The 15,821-nt window shown below is 36.3% G+C and overlaps 1 protein-coding gene across 2 annotated transcripts in view; it reads right to left on the reverse strand.

The window, feature by feature from the left end:
* Nucleotides 1-15,821, reverse strand: part of HDX (highly divergent homeobox) — a 315,446-nt gene that overhangs the window by 93,020 nt on the left and 206,605 nt on the right. For both annotated transcript variants that reach the window (XM_073880879.1, XM_025852756.2), the window contains exon 5: nt 4,326-4,472. In XM_073880879.1, coding sequence (XP_073736980.1) covers nt 4,326-4,472 — 147 coding nt within the window. The remainder of the gene's footprint in view (nt 1-4,325; nt 4,473-15,821) is intronic.

Raw genomic sequence — 15,821 nt, forward strand, 5'->3', positions numbered from 1 at the left:
TAAATTTAACCAAAGAGGCAAAGGATCTGTACTCTGAAAACTACAAAAAACTCATGAAAGAAATTGAGGAAGACACAAAGAAATGGAAAAACGTTCCATGCTCATGGATTGGAAGAACAAACATTGTGAAGATGTCAATGCTACCTAGAGCAATCTACACATTCAAAGCAATCCCCATCAGAATACCATCCACTTTTTTCAAAGAAATGGGACAAATAATCCTAAAATTTGTATGGAACCAGAAGAGACCCCGAATAGCCAGAAGAATGTTGAAAAAGAAAAGCAAAGCTGGCAGCATCACAATTCCGGACTTCCAGCTCTATTACAAAGCTGTCATCATCAAGACAGTATGGTACTGGCACAAAAACAGACACATAGATCAATAGAACAGAATAGAGAGCCCAGAAATGGACCCTCAACTCTATGGTCAACTAATCTTTGACAAAGGAGGAAAGCATGTCCAATGGAAAAAAGACAGCCTCTTCAACAAATGGTGTTGGGAAAATTGGACAGCCACATGCAGAATGAAACTGGACCATTTCCTTACACCACACACAAAAATAGACTCCAAATGGTTGAAAGACCTAATAGTGAGACAGGAGTCCATCAAAATCCTAAAGGAGAACACAGGCAGCAACCTCTTCGACCTCAGCTGCAGCAACTTCTTCCTAGAAACATCGCCAAAGGCAAGGGAAGCAAGGGCAAAAATGAACTATTGGGATTTCATCAAGATAAAAAGCTTTTGCACAGCAAAAGAAACAGTCCGCAAAACCAAAAGACAACTGACAGAATGGGAGAACATATTTGCAAATGACATATCAAATAAAGGGCTAGTATCCAAAATCTATAAAAACTTATTAAACCCAATACCCAAAGAACAAATAATCCAATCAAGAAATGGGCAGAAGACATGAACAGACATATTTCCAAGGAAGACATCCAAATGGCCAAAAGACACATGATAAAGTGCTCAACATCGCTCGGCATCAGGGAAATCCAAATCAAAACCTCAATGAGATACCACCTCACACCAGTCAGAATGGCTAAAATTAACAAGTCAAGAAAAGACAGATGTTGGTGGGGATGCGGAGAAAGGTGAACTCTCCTACACGGTTGTTTATAGCAGCAATGTCCACAATAGCCAAACTGTGGAAAGAGCCAAGATGTCCATCGACAGATGAATGGATAAAGAAGAAGTGGTATATATACACAATGGAATATTATGCAGCCATCAAAAGGAATGAGATCTTGCCATTTGCAACGACATGGATGGAACTGGAGGGTGTTATGCTGAGTGAAATAAGTCAATCAGAGAAAGACATGTATCATATGACCTTACTGATATGAGGAATTCTTAATCTCAGGAAACAAACTGAGGGTTGCTGGAGTGGTGGGGGGGTGGAAGGGATGGGGTGGCTGGGTGATAGACATTGGGGAGGGTATGTGCTATGGTGAGCGGTGTGAATTGTGCAAGACTGTTGAATCACAGATCTGTACCTCTGAAACAAATAATGCAATATATTTTAAGAAGAAAAAAAAAGAAGAATATAGCAGGAGGGGAAAAATGAAGGGGAGTAAATCGGATGGGGAGACGAACAATGAGAGACGATGGACTCTGAAAAACAAACTGAGGGTTCTAGAGGGAAGGGGGTGGGGGGATGGGTTAGCCTGGTGATGGGTATTAAAGAGGGCACGTTCTGCGTGGAGCACTGGGTGTTATGCACAAACAATGAATCATGGAACACTATATCAAAAACTAATGATGTAATGTATGGTGATTAACATAACAATAAAAAATTTAAAAAGAAAGATAGCTGGTACACATCCCTTGCCTTTCTTTTCCCCCATCTCTGTCTTGGTTCCTAGACCATATATGTCATAATTTTGGACCTTGAGGACAAGGGCTACATCATAGGGATGGCAGAATGGAAGGTGGAAGGTACCAGAATCTTTGAGGAATTCATGGGTCAGAACTGTTATGCCAGCTTTAAATTATATACCCCGGGACTTTTCCATGAAATTAGGATATCTTGTCTAAGTCCTTGTTATTTTGAGTCTTTCTGTTTCTCAGAGCCAACCTTAAATCTAATTAATACAGAAAATTATTCATAGATGGAAATAAATATCAAAGGAATCATCTAAAAGAGTGAAAAGTGGTTGATTCTAGCTATTGGGAAATAGTAGGAAGGGAGCAGTAAGGAATGTTGGTTTTATATCAAGTTTTATAGAACTTGACTCCTTAAGCTATGTGCATATATAACTTTAATTAAAAAAATAAAAATGATAATAATACAAAAACATGCTCTGATGTTCCTTATTCTTGGCATTTAGGCTTCTCATACCATTATCCTACTTCAATTCCTCTCCAGTCATTTGTATTCTTACGTTATCCCTCTTGCTAGACTCCAAACTCCTTAAAAACAAGAAAAGTCTCTAATGCATCACATTTTGTTTATGCATTCACTTGATGGACACTTGTTTTTTTTCCCACTTTGGCTATTATGAACAATGCTGTTATGAACATTCATATATAAGGTTTTTTAAGTTTTTTTTTTTAAATTTCAGTTAGATAACATACATTGTAAGATTAGTTTCAGGTGTACAATTTAGTGATTCAGCACTTACATACAACCTGGTGCTCATCACAAGTGCACTCCTTAATCCCCAGCACCTATTTAACCCATCCCCCCAATTACCACCCTTGAAACTATCAGTTTGTTTTCTATAGTTAAGAGTCTGATTCGGGCACCTGGGTGGCTCAGTTGGTTAAGTGACTGCCTTCGGCTCAGGTCATGATCCTGGAGTGCTGGGATCAAGTCCCATATCGGACTCCCTGCTCAGTGGGTAGTCTGCTTCTCCCTCTGACCCTACCCCCTCTCCTGCACTCTCTCTCTTTCTCTCTCAAATAAATAAATAAAATCTTTAAAAAAAAGAGTCTGTTTCTTGGTTCCTCTCTCTCTTCTTTATGCTCATTTGTTTCATCAAAATAAAAAGCTTCTGCACAGTGAAGGAAACAATCAACAAAACTAAAAGGCAACCTAGGGAATAGAAGAAGATATTGGCAAATGAATTATCTGATAAAGGGTTAGTACCCAAAATATACAAAGAATTTATCAAACTCAACACCCCCAAATGAATAATCCAATTAAAAATGGGCAGAAGACATGAATAGACATTATTCAAAAGAAGACACTCAGATGGCCCACAAACACATGAAAAGATGCTTACCATCACTGATCATCAGGGAAATACCAAAACTACAACGAGCTATATCACCTCACACCTTCAAAATGGCTAAAATTAACAACACAGAAAACAACAGGTGTTGGCAAGGATGTGCAGAAAGGGGAACTGTCTTGCACTTAGTGGAATGCAAATTGGTACAGCCACTATGGAAAACAGTATGGAGGTTCCTCAAAAAGTTAAAAATAGAACTACCCTATGATCCAGCAGTTGCATTACTATGTATTTAGCTGAAGAATACAAAAATACTTGTTCGAAGGGATAGATGCAGGCGAATGTTCATGGTAGCATTATCTACAATAGCCAAATTATGGAAACAGCTCAAATGTCCATTGACTGATGAATGGAATATCAGTCATAGAAAAGAATGAAATCTTACCATTTGCAGTGATGTCAATGGAGCTGTGGAGTATTATGCTAAATGAAATAAGTCAGAGAATGAGAAATACCCCATATGATTTCACGCATATATGGAATTTAAGAAACAAAACAAACAAGCATTTACAAGTTTTTGAGTATACATACATTTCATTTCTTTTGGATATATATATATACCTTAGAGTGGAATTGCTGGGTCCTATGATAACTCTATGTTAAAAATTTTGAGGACTGTTTTCCAACGTGGTTAAAACATTTTACATTTCCATCAAAAGTGTATAATGGTTCCAATTTATCCACATCCTGGTCAACACTTGTTATCATCTGTCTTTTTTATTATAGACATCATATTGGCTACTAAGTGGTATCTCATTGTGGTTTTTATTTCCATAATTACAAATGATGAACATTTTTGTGTATTTATTGACCATTTGTATATCTCCCTTGGATAAATGTGTATTCAAACTCTTTGCCCATTTTCATTTCATTATTTGCCTTTTTATTATTAAGATGTAAGAATTGTTTATATACTCTGAATACAAGTTCCTTATCAGATATGTGATTTGAACATATTTCCTCCCATTCTGTGGATTATCTTTTTCACTTTATTGATGTTCTTGTTTACAGGACCTCATGCAATTTTTTAAAGATTTAATTTATGACAATCTTTAACAACAGCCTGAAAATTATTGAAAATGTCTTACCCGAACTATTTCACAGTCAACATTTAATTCAGTTGCAACTGCTTCAATTTTCTCTCTACAGACAGAACCGAGGCTGGTCATTCCATTGTCCCAGTATCTCTTAAGGGTGGCTAAGTCTCGGTCACTGAACTGAGTGCGATCTTGTAGCTGTTAAAACAGATTTAAAATAATTAGAATAATCAAAGGAAAGAATATTATAGAAAGGACCATCTGGGTAATATTTGCTAGGTTACTTTCAACACATAATAGTAGCTAAATTAATTTCACAGTTTTTTTAATTAATTTATTTATTTGAGAGAGAGTGGGGGGGGAGGGGTAAAGAGAGAAGGAGAAAGAATCTTAAGCAGGCTCCATGCTCAACATGGAGCCTGATGCTGGACTCAATCTCACGCCCGTAAGATCACAACCTGAGCCAAAACCAAGAACTGGAGGCTTAACTGACTGTGACACCCAGGCACCCCTGATTTCACAGTTCTTAATATGTAATCCCCCATTTTGAAATGGGCCTGTCCATGATATTTATTTCCAAAACATGAAAGCATGCTAGAATAAAATGAGTAAAAAAATTTTAACTGTTAGAAATTAAGCAGTATTGATTTTAAATGGTTGTAATCACTTAAATAATACATTACCATTGTGGAAAATACAGATAAATTTAAAAAAGGAATTTAAATCACCCACAATTCTGGAAATAGCACTTGTTAACATTATAATGTGTATTTTTTCAAGTTTTTTTCTATGATACACATATTCACATTACACTACATACATTTTTAAAATAACAGGATCACAACACTTTGTTGTTTTTAGATAAGTTAATCTAGATTTGCCATACATATGTCTTGTACTAATGTTATATTTAAAAGTGTAAATAAAAAATGTAAGAAGATAATGTAGCCTTAAAAATCATATTTATGGCTTTAGAAAGTTTCATAATAACCCTATACTTTTTGTATTTAGATTTCTTAGTCCAATAAACTATGGTCATTATATATTGTTTTAATTCAATGAATCCTGGAGGCACCCCTAGGAAGTAAATTAGAAGCATGATAGAATAATGACTTCCATTTTGCCAATAGGTAGTCAGAAAAGCAAGGTCAGGGGACTCATTCAATAGGGCACAAAATGTCCATGGCAGAGCTAGAAACAGAAATCTGATTTTTTCTAGTAGCTTCATCCCTATGATGTCTCCAATTATCACAAAGGTTAGTGAAAAAATCTGAAAATAAATTTTAATGAAAAATATATATCCTGGGGTGCCTGGGTGGCTCAGTCGGTTAAGCATCTGCCTTCGGCTTAGGTCATGATCCCAGGGTCCTGGGATCGAGCTTGCATCGGGCTCCCTGCTCAGTGGGAAGCCTGCTTCTCCCTCTCCCACTCCCACTCCCCCTGCTTGTGTTCCCTCTCTCGCTGTGTCTCTCACTGTCAAATAAATAAATAAATAAATAAATAAATCTTTAAAAAAATAAGTACTAGTACTGAATTACCTGTTTCTAATAAATGAATCAAAACATGCCATCCAAGTTTTTTTTTCCAAGTGGACTAAGCCTCAAGTTATTTATTTTATTTATTTAAAGATTTTATTTATTTATTTGAGAGAGAGAGTGAAAGAGTATGAGAGTGGGGTGAGGGGCAGAAGGAAAAGCAGACTCCCCACTGAGCAGGGAGCCCAATGTGGAACTTGATCCAGGAACTCCGGGATCATGATCTGAGCCAAAGGCAGATGCTTAGCCAACTGAGCCACCCAGGTGCCCTCAAGTTATTTACATAAAAATCTCATTAGGTTCTCATTCTATATTGATTGTACAATAGTTTTGTAGCTAAAATTCTCAAAATAAAACAGAAAGCAAAATAAATGCTCGTCAGTTTCTATGTTGATTCCAATAATTCACCATAACAGCCAGCATAAGTATTCTCATATATTTCCATTGCAACAAATTCTCCAGTGCAAGCCAGCCTATATTATTGTCAGAGTGGAAGGAATAATGAACAGAACATTGAACACACTCAGTCATTTAATTTGTAATTCATTTAGAGGACACCCAAAGCTGATTCATCCCTTAAACTCAACTAAATAAAACCTGACTTGATTTGTTAGAAATGTGCTGGGGTCTCAACATTAGCAATGTTGAAAGAACGTTGTATGACAGTGTCTAAAAGTAGAAGCTTATGGGGGAAGAGCAGTTGTTTTTAAAGCTCTTAAGAGCATATTTTAGCCAAGAAGATAAATACGGTAAAAATAATTTAGCATTAAAACTCTAAATATTGATTTAGAGAAGGATAAAAAGGTGGACACAAAGGATACATTCTGCCCTAAAGTTAAAATCAGTTTTGTTTTTCAATTGGGCTCTAAGGCCACTTTCACTTTACAAAGAAACCTACAACCTAAACCACTGGCTCAGTGAGATAAACATATTAAGCAATTCTCTTGTTGATTTTGTGAAAAGAGTAACATTCCAGTTACATTCCTTGACAATCTTGGTGAAAGCTCAGGCTTGGCCCTAGTGACCATATAATTGTGTTGATTTTATGTGGATTACATTGTAACACAATAAACAGAAACCTTCTGGCCTCTATACCAGCTTCGATAACATTTCTAGTCTAGTTTAGACTAGGAATTTAGTTATTGGCTTTTCTTTCAAAAGTAGAATTAGATGACAAAACTGTGATGTTGAGGAGCACAGTTTCCTGTTTTAAGTTTGTATTGTAGTTAAATGTAGAACTAAACTATGTATTTGTACTCAGAAGCAACCCCTTTGAAATGAGAAACATTAAAAATTTCTAATCCAAGTGACACCTCCCTCAGCTTACTCCAGTGTTCCATATGCTGTGCACTATTTGGTCTTATTTCAATCATCAGTCCAGACACTAGCTTGTACTGCTGAGATTCAAAAGTCTTTTGTGAAATTCTGTTTATCTTTCCACTTGACAATGGGCTCATTAATAGCAGAGATTATACCTTTTTACTTTTATTTTCATTGTAAAAGTGAATTAATAAAGCACTTGATAAAAAAATAGTCAAATTATCAGAAAGGTATAAAATGAGCTACAGTCTCTCTCCCTTATTTACAAATTCCTAAACACCAAAGGCAACTACTGTCAGTAATTTCCAGAGTAACTTTCCAAAATAAAAATGTGTATACACTTACAAAAAAAGGGATGATACTATAAACTTAATTTTTTTTTACTTAAGTTTATCTTGGAGATATTTCTATACCATCACATACAGATATACTACTTCAATCTTTTGAACTGCTGAATTGTGCTCCATGGAATACAACAAAATGAAAAGCTTTTGGACAGCAAAAGAAACAAGCAAGAAAACTAAAAGACAACCTAGTGAATGAGAAAAGATATTCGCAAATGACATATCCAATAAAGGGTTAGTATCCAGAATATATAAAGAATTTACACAGCTGAACACCAAAAAATCCCAAATAACCCACTAAAAAATGGGCAGAGGACATGAAAAGACTTTTCTCCAAAGTCATACAGATGGCTAACAGACATGAAAATGCTCAGTATCATTCATCATCAGGAAATGCAAATCAAAACTACAATAGATATCTCCTCACACCCTGTCAGAATGGCTAAAATTAACAACACAAGAAACAACAGGTGTTGTCAAGGATGGAGAGAAAGGGGAACCCTCTTATGCTGTTGGTGGGAAGGCAAGCTGGTACACCCACTCTGGAAAACAGTATGGAGGTTCCCCCCAAAATTAAAAATAACCACCTCACTCTTGATTTTGGCTCAGGTCATGGTCTCAGGGTTGTGGGATCAAGCCCTGTGTCAGGCTCCCCACTCAGCAGGCAGTCTGCTTCTCACCCTCTCCCTCTGCCCCTCCCCCTGCTCTCTCTAAAATAAATAAATCTTAAAAAACCACAATGAGATATCACCTCACACCTGTCAAAATGGCTAAAATAAAAAACATAAAAAACAAGTGTTAAGGATGTGGAGAAAAAGGAACACTCATGCACTGTTGGTGGGAATGCAAACTCTTGCAGCCAATATGGAAAACAATATGGAGGCTTTTAAATAAATTAAAAATAGAATTACCATATGATCCACTAATTCTACTACTGGATATTTACCCAAAGAATGCAGAAACACTAATCCAAAAAGATATATGCATCCCTATTTTTATTGCAACATTATTTACAATCGTCAAATTATGGAAGCAATCCTAGTGTCCATTGATAGATGAATGGATAAAGAAGATGTGGTATATATATATACAATAGACACCCTATGACTTAGAATTATCTAATGATGGAACTTTAGGTGGTTTTCAGGTTATTGCTATTACAAACAATGCTTAAATGGACAACCTTGTACATAGATCTTGCTTTATATTTGCAATTTATATATTATGGGAAAGTCCTAGCTTTGTGTTTTGATCATCTCCACTTATTCCCATTGGTGAAGAAGGGATTCCTCCCCTAGAGTTATGGAGATAGCCAACCAAGACCTCCCAACACCAGACAGATAAAATCAACAGTAGTGTATTAGTCAGGTATACTCATAGCCTGGAAGAGGAAGGAGAATACCATATGCCCCACAGGGACACATGGAGATTCCATTTGGGAACAGAGTGCACAAGCAGAGGCTGTAGTGTAACCCCTGAGAGTGGTGAAACCCCCATTTCCCACAGGAGATGTGATTGTTTGAACTGAAGCCCTCTATTCAGGGATAAGCAGGCACTGTGCTTTGTCCCTGAGATAAGTTATTTGAATATGGTATTTTATCTGCAGGAACAGGATGAGAAGGGGAACTTGTGGTTGGCCATCCTTTGAGACTCTCTTGGCTTTCCTCAGATGTCAAAATGCATGTAATATGGGGCTTTAATATCAGGTCTTTTAATTTTTTTTGAATATATATATATATATATATATATATATATATATATATATATATATATATGTATGTTAGAGCACAAGTAGGCAGAGGGGCAGACAGAGGGGCAGGAGAAGCAGGCTCCCTGCTGAGCAGAGCGCCCGATGTGGGCCTTGATCCCAGGACCCTGGGATCATGACCTGAGCCAAAGACAGATGCTTAACCAACAGAGCCACGCAGGCACCCCTTATTTGAATATATTTGAGACACAATGTTACATTAGTTTCAGGTGTACAACATTGTGATTCAACTTCTCCATACCTTATGCTATGCTCACTACAAGTGTAGCTACCATTCGTCACCATGTAATACTATTACAATATCATTGTATGTCTTATGCTGTGCCTTTTATTCCAGTGACTTACTCATTTCATAACTGGAAGCCTGTATCTCCCACTCCCCTTCACACATTTTGCCCATCCCCTACCCCTCTTCCTCTGACCATCAGTTTGTTCTCTATATTTATAGATCTGATTCTGCTTTTAGTTTGTTTATTCATTTGTTTTGTTTTTTAGATTCCACATAGGAGTGAAATTACATGGTATATGTCTTTCCCAGTCTGATTTATTTTGCTTAGCATAATACCCTCTAAGTCCATCCATGTAGTCTTACACCACAAATTGGAATTAGTGGGCCAAAGAATATGTGCATTTAAATTTTTATAAATATAGCCAAATTGCCCTTGGACAAGGGCTGAAATATATGATAGTCCTTATTTCCCTATATCTTTGTAAATGATAGCTATTGTCCAACTTTGTAATTTTTGCTAGTTTAGTGAAAAATGGTATCTTATTGTTTTGATTTGTATGTCTTTAAGAATACTTACTTTTATATGCTTACTGGCCTTATGTATTTATTTTTCTGAGAAATGCTTATTTAAAGGATCATACTTTTCTTTCTTCTTTACTATTTTTTAAATTCATATACCTCTGTGCTAAACATGTTAGATATCATTTTTGCACACAGTGATATTTGTAATCACATTGAATACATTATCCATGATTAGCAATGCACTACCTTTTTAAATTATGTATGTGACTTTCAGAAAATCTTCTGTGCTACAAATATAATTCCATTTAATTTATTAACTGATACATTCTCTACCCTTAGGGAAAGTGCGTGCTTATCTGTAAGAGGGTAAATATGATGTAAGGACATCCTCTTTTGTAACTGCTGGGTGAAAATTTAATTTGACATTTTTTCCAAATTGTGGTAAAATACATATAATGTAAAATGTACCATTTTAATTACTTTTAAGTGTATAGTTCAGTGTAATTATATTCACATTGTTGTGCAACCAATCTCTGAATTTTTTTATTCCCATTAAATAACAAATTCCCCCATTTTCCTCTTTCTCTAGCCACTGGCAACCACCATTCTATTTTCTGTGTCTATGAATTTGACTACTCTAGATAGCTCAGGTAAGTAGAATAATACAGTATTTGTCTTTTTAACTAATTATTTCACTTAGCATAATGTCCTCAAGGTTCATCCTTATTATAGCATGTGTCAGATTTTTTTCCCTTTCAAGAATGAATAATATTTAATTTTATGTATACAGAATATTTTTTATTTTTTTATTCTTTTTTTTAAAGATTTTAACTATTTATTTGACAGAGAGACAGCAAGAGAGGGAACAGAAGCAGGGGGAGTGGGAGAGGGAGAAGCAGGCTTCCCAAGAAGCAGGGAGCCTGATGCGGGGCTCAATCCCAGGACCCTGGGATCATGACCTGAGCTGAAGGCAGATGCTTAATGACTGAGCCACGCAGGCACCCCTATATAGCACATTTTTTAAATCAATGCATCTGTTGATGGACATTTGGGTTGCTTTCACATTTTGGTTATTGTGAATAATGCTGCTATAACCATCGGTATACAGGTATCTGTTTGGGTCCCTCCTTTGAATTCTTTGGGGTATAAACCTAGAAGTGGAATTGCTGGATTATACGGTAATTCTATTTTAACTTTTTGGGATATCATCATACTTTTTTTTCATAGTGGCTGCATCATTTTATATACCCACCAATAGTGCACAAGTGTTCTAAATTCTCCACATGCTCACCAACACTTGTTAATTTCTGTTTAATAGTAACCATACTAATGAGTTCTGTGGTAATATTTCATTGTGGTTTTGATTTGCATTTTTCTGATGAATAGTGGTATTGGCATCTTTTTATATGCTTGCTAGCCATTTGTATATTTTCTTTGGCAAATTTCTATTTAAGTCCTTTGCTCATTTTTTAATTAGGTTATTTCTTGCTATTGTTTTGTTGTAAGAGATTTTATATATTCCTAATATTAACTCCTTTTCAGTTAAGGGATTTATCTTCTACATTCTGATAATTTCTAGTCCTTGAATTTCTGAGATATATTACTGATGAGGGAATAGAAGGCAAGCTGAGGACAAAGCTGACACCCCACAACCCCCTCCCAAGGAATATATGTGACATTCCTCAGGCACTCCTGGCTGCCCTAAAGCTAAGGAAAGGATCCTGCAAGAAGAGCAAAGCATTTCTATCAATAACCTAGCTTCCAGAAGGAAATGTAGATACAATTAAATGTCCTTATAATCTGCAGGTCATTGACAGATACTTGAAGTGGGCAGAGTGTAATGTTCCTCCAAGAAACTCCCAACTATCTTCATGTTATTGCCTTGCTAGAGGGAAAAACAACCTTAACTTGACAATGGCAAGTCCTCTGGTATACTGTGAGTCTTCTTTAACATATTAAAATCCTTTTAAAACTTCCCTTTTCCTTACCTCCCCTAACCCCATAGTATATAATCAGCCACCCCTCACAACCCTGGTGCAGCAGCTCTCTCTGCCCTCAGGTCCTGTCCCCATGCTTTAATAAACCACCAGTTTGCACCAAAGACATCTCAAGAATTCTTTCTTGGTTGTCAGCTCCGGACTTCACCCCACTGAACCTCACCTATATTCCAAAACCACATCATTACTGTGAGGATTAATTTTTTGGGTTAACTTGACTGGGTCATGGGCTAGCCGGACATTCAGTCAAACATTGTTCTGGGTGTGTCTGTGAAGGTGTTTCTGGATAAGATTAACATTTGAATAAGTAGATTGAATTAAGCAAATTGCCCTTTCTAATGTGGATGAGCCTCATCCAATAAATTAAATACTTGAATAGAACAAAAAGGCTGAGTAAGAGGGTACTCCTGTCTGAATGATGAGCTAGAATGTTGGTCTTTACTGGCCTTTGGACTGGGACTGAAACATTGGCTCTTCTTGGGCCTGGAGTCTGCTGCCTTTCGGAATGGATCTTGCACTATTGACTGCCCTTTTTCTGTCATTTAGACCTGGACCAAAACAACACTTTGGCTCTCCTGGGTCTTTAGCTTGCTGATGGTGGATCTTGGGACTTCTCAGCCTCCATAATTGTGTGGGCCAATTCCTTATAATAAATCTCTCTCTGTAAGTATACATATATTCTATTGGTTCTGTTTCTCTGAAGATCTCTGACTAATATAATCTCTTTATAAACCCAATACCACTTATACTTATTTTTAAGATGAACTTCCTTCAGTTTTACACTATAGTTGTCTAAGCATGGAGTATCTTTGAATCTTTAGTCCCAGGAGTATTGTCATCTGAATTCCTGATCCAACATCCTTCTAAAACCACCATATGTGAAAATTTACTGTCATTTTGGTTTCATTTTTTTTTTTTAACGATTAGCGGTCAATTCTAGAGTTTAAACTGACATTGCCTAGCTAATCTTTTACTTGTCACATGCAGTCTCAATCAAAATCTTCTGCTACAATAATGTCATGTAAAAATATTGTGCAGAAATAGAAAACTTCTATCTACTGACAAGCAGAAGTGAAGCAAAATCCCATATTACCATAACTAAGCTTAAAAACATTGGATGTAGATAACAACTTGTTAAGGAATTTGCTAAAGACATTGACTCATCTTTGGAAAAAAATAACTGTTTTTGCTAAACTTGGAAGGCAACAGTCTCAATACAAAATAAAGGAACTGTTGATAAGCCTCTATGTACAAGAGCAAACTTGCTCAAAACAAAACAACGAAAATGAATCTCACACAATAAGGTACATTACTTCAATGTGTATGCAAAAATTCTATTCTCCAGCACCAACAATTAAAATCCAGAGGCAGGGGCACCTGGGTGGCTCAGTTGGTTAAGCGACTGCCTTCAGCTCAGGTCATGATCCTGGAGTCCTGAGATCGAGTCCCACGTAGGGCTCCCTGCTCAGCGGGGAGTCTGCTTCTCCCTCTGGCCCTCCCCCCCTCTCGTGCTCTCTCTCTCTCTCATTCTCTCTCTCAAATAAATAATGAAAATCTTAAAAATAAATAAAAATAAAATCCAAAGGCAAAAGAAGTTCTGATTATGATTGGTACATGGTCGGTAGAGGCTTAGGACTGGTGCTAAGTAGCAAGCTGCAATTTTCCTCAGTGTAAAATAGTGGGAATAAAAAAAGGTCCTGGATTTTAATCTTAGCTCTGTCTCTTCCTAGTTGTGAGCAAATGACTTAACCTTAACTGAAAATAGGAATAATACCACCTATCTCATAAGATTGTTAAAAGGGAAAAAAAGGGGGGAGGTGCCTGGGTGGCTCAGTTGTTAAGTGCATGCCTTTGGATCAGGTCATGATCCCAGGGTCCTGGGATTGGGCCCCGCATCGGGCTCCCTGCTCTGCAGGAGGCCTGCTTCTCCCTCTCCCACTCCCCCTGCTTGTGTTCCCTCTCTCACTGTGTCTCTCTCTGTCAAATAAATAAAATCTTTTTAAAAAAAGGGAAAAATTTTTTAAAAGGATTAAAAGAGAAAATCCACATAAAACAAATCATGCTCATAGGGGGACCCAATAGATGTTAGTCTTCCTCTGACACTTACCTCCCACACACACTCCCACCTCTATCCTAAACAGGAAGAAAGTACAAAGTGCTATTAGGGAAGACTAATTCATAAAACTCACATATACCTGACAGAATAACCTGGTATTGTAGAAAGCTGCAGTAGCTCAGCATGCTTGGAATTTGCTCTAGCTTCTTTATGAAGGGCATCTTAATCCTGCCTATTATTTTTTTTCTTATAGAAATTATATACTTGCATATATTCAAGACAGAGAATGTAGCTTTTTAAACATATATATTTATATTTGAGTCACAAGCACCATGAAACACAGATGTCACTTGGATGATAGCTGGAATGTGGAAAAGGTCTGATTTCCTACCTTGCCAGTATCATGTTACTATTCAGAAAGATATATACATAGCTCCATCAGAAGCTCTTCTAAGGATTCCCCAGTGATGGCTGCTCAGATTCACATTTAGTACTGCCAGCTACTCTGTGCTCCCTGAGGAACCTTCTATGTTGCCTAAATTAAATATTGGGGCCCAATACCCTGAAGGAAAGTCTGGAGCTGAAAAGTAAACTGCTGTAGGCGTCTTTTGCAATATGTTCAGTTGCCCATTTCCACCATTTCTACTGCTAACTTCCTGCAGTTCTTATACACTGGCTGTATTTCTCCATTATTCATTTAATAATTGGTAAAGTTAGGAAGAATTTAGTTTAAAAAATAAATCAAAATTGAAAGCCCACACCAAAATGTAATTTGAAAGGTGTCTCTTACTGATACAACAGAATGAGTGTGTAGATGTATTGGATGGAATGTTCAGATTTAATAAAACAGTAACCATAAAACAGGAGAAAAAGATATCACAGAATTAGAGACAAAGGAAGTAAGCATATTAGCAAATCAGGTAGTTAAGCACTGAGGAAAAAATACATGATTTTTCCTTACATATCTCTTATAATCTTAATTCAACAGCACAAAGTGTTATCATATTTTTTCAATGTTAAGTAAAATTTTTGGCATCGTATATAGAAATATGCATATCCATATTTAATATACAATTTTAAGACATACTGAATGAAAAAACTTTTTGCATAATCTTATATGAGGAGAGAAATCAGTGGTAAACCTTCCACTAGAAAGGATCTTTTGTCAGCCAATTAACATTATTGGTTATCTAGTGGGTATGCTGTACATAAGTATACAGCAGTACTGTTTATAAGTTTACATTTGCTGCCACTAAAACTAATTTTTGGTCAAGGATTCTATAATAAAGTTCAAACCTTAGAAAATGTTTGCCTTTTAAATTCTTTTCTTTAATCTCATTTCATTGTACAGGTACTTATTTATCCTTACAGTCTCTTATAAAAATACTTCTATCTTATCTTACTGAAGTAAGGTATAACACAGATCTAAAACTGAGAATTGAGAATTGTATTTGAAAATTTAATTAAACTCCAAAAGATTTATCAGAAGGTATGACTTTTAAGACAATGTTCTTACCCTAGGATAGGAAACCTTCTGAAATAAGTATAAAATAAATACAATCATAAAATTTAGACATTTGATTTGCTTTATGTGAGAGAAAGGACAATCTAATAAAATATCTACATAGCAGGTATCCTGACAGCCCCACTCCTACCCTAAAACCCCCAGGTGAAAGACAAAAAAAAAAGTCCATAATTACTCTGACAACTATATTTAAAGCACTCATACCTTTAAATGATAGCGTTAAGTTAGTTAATGTCATTAAATTGCCCAAA

Source organism: Callorhinus ursinus, unplaced genomic scaffold, assembly GCF_003265705.2.
Source record: "Callorhinus ursinus isolate GAN/ISIS: 27379988/994484 unplaced genomic scaffold, GSC_fseal_2.0 scaffold40, whole genome shotgun sequence".
In the NCBI taxonomy this organism is placed as follows: domain Eukaryota; kingdom Metazoa; phylum Chordata; class Mammalia; order Carnivora; family Otariidae; genus Callorhinus; species Callorhinus ursinus.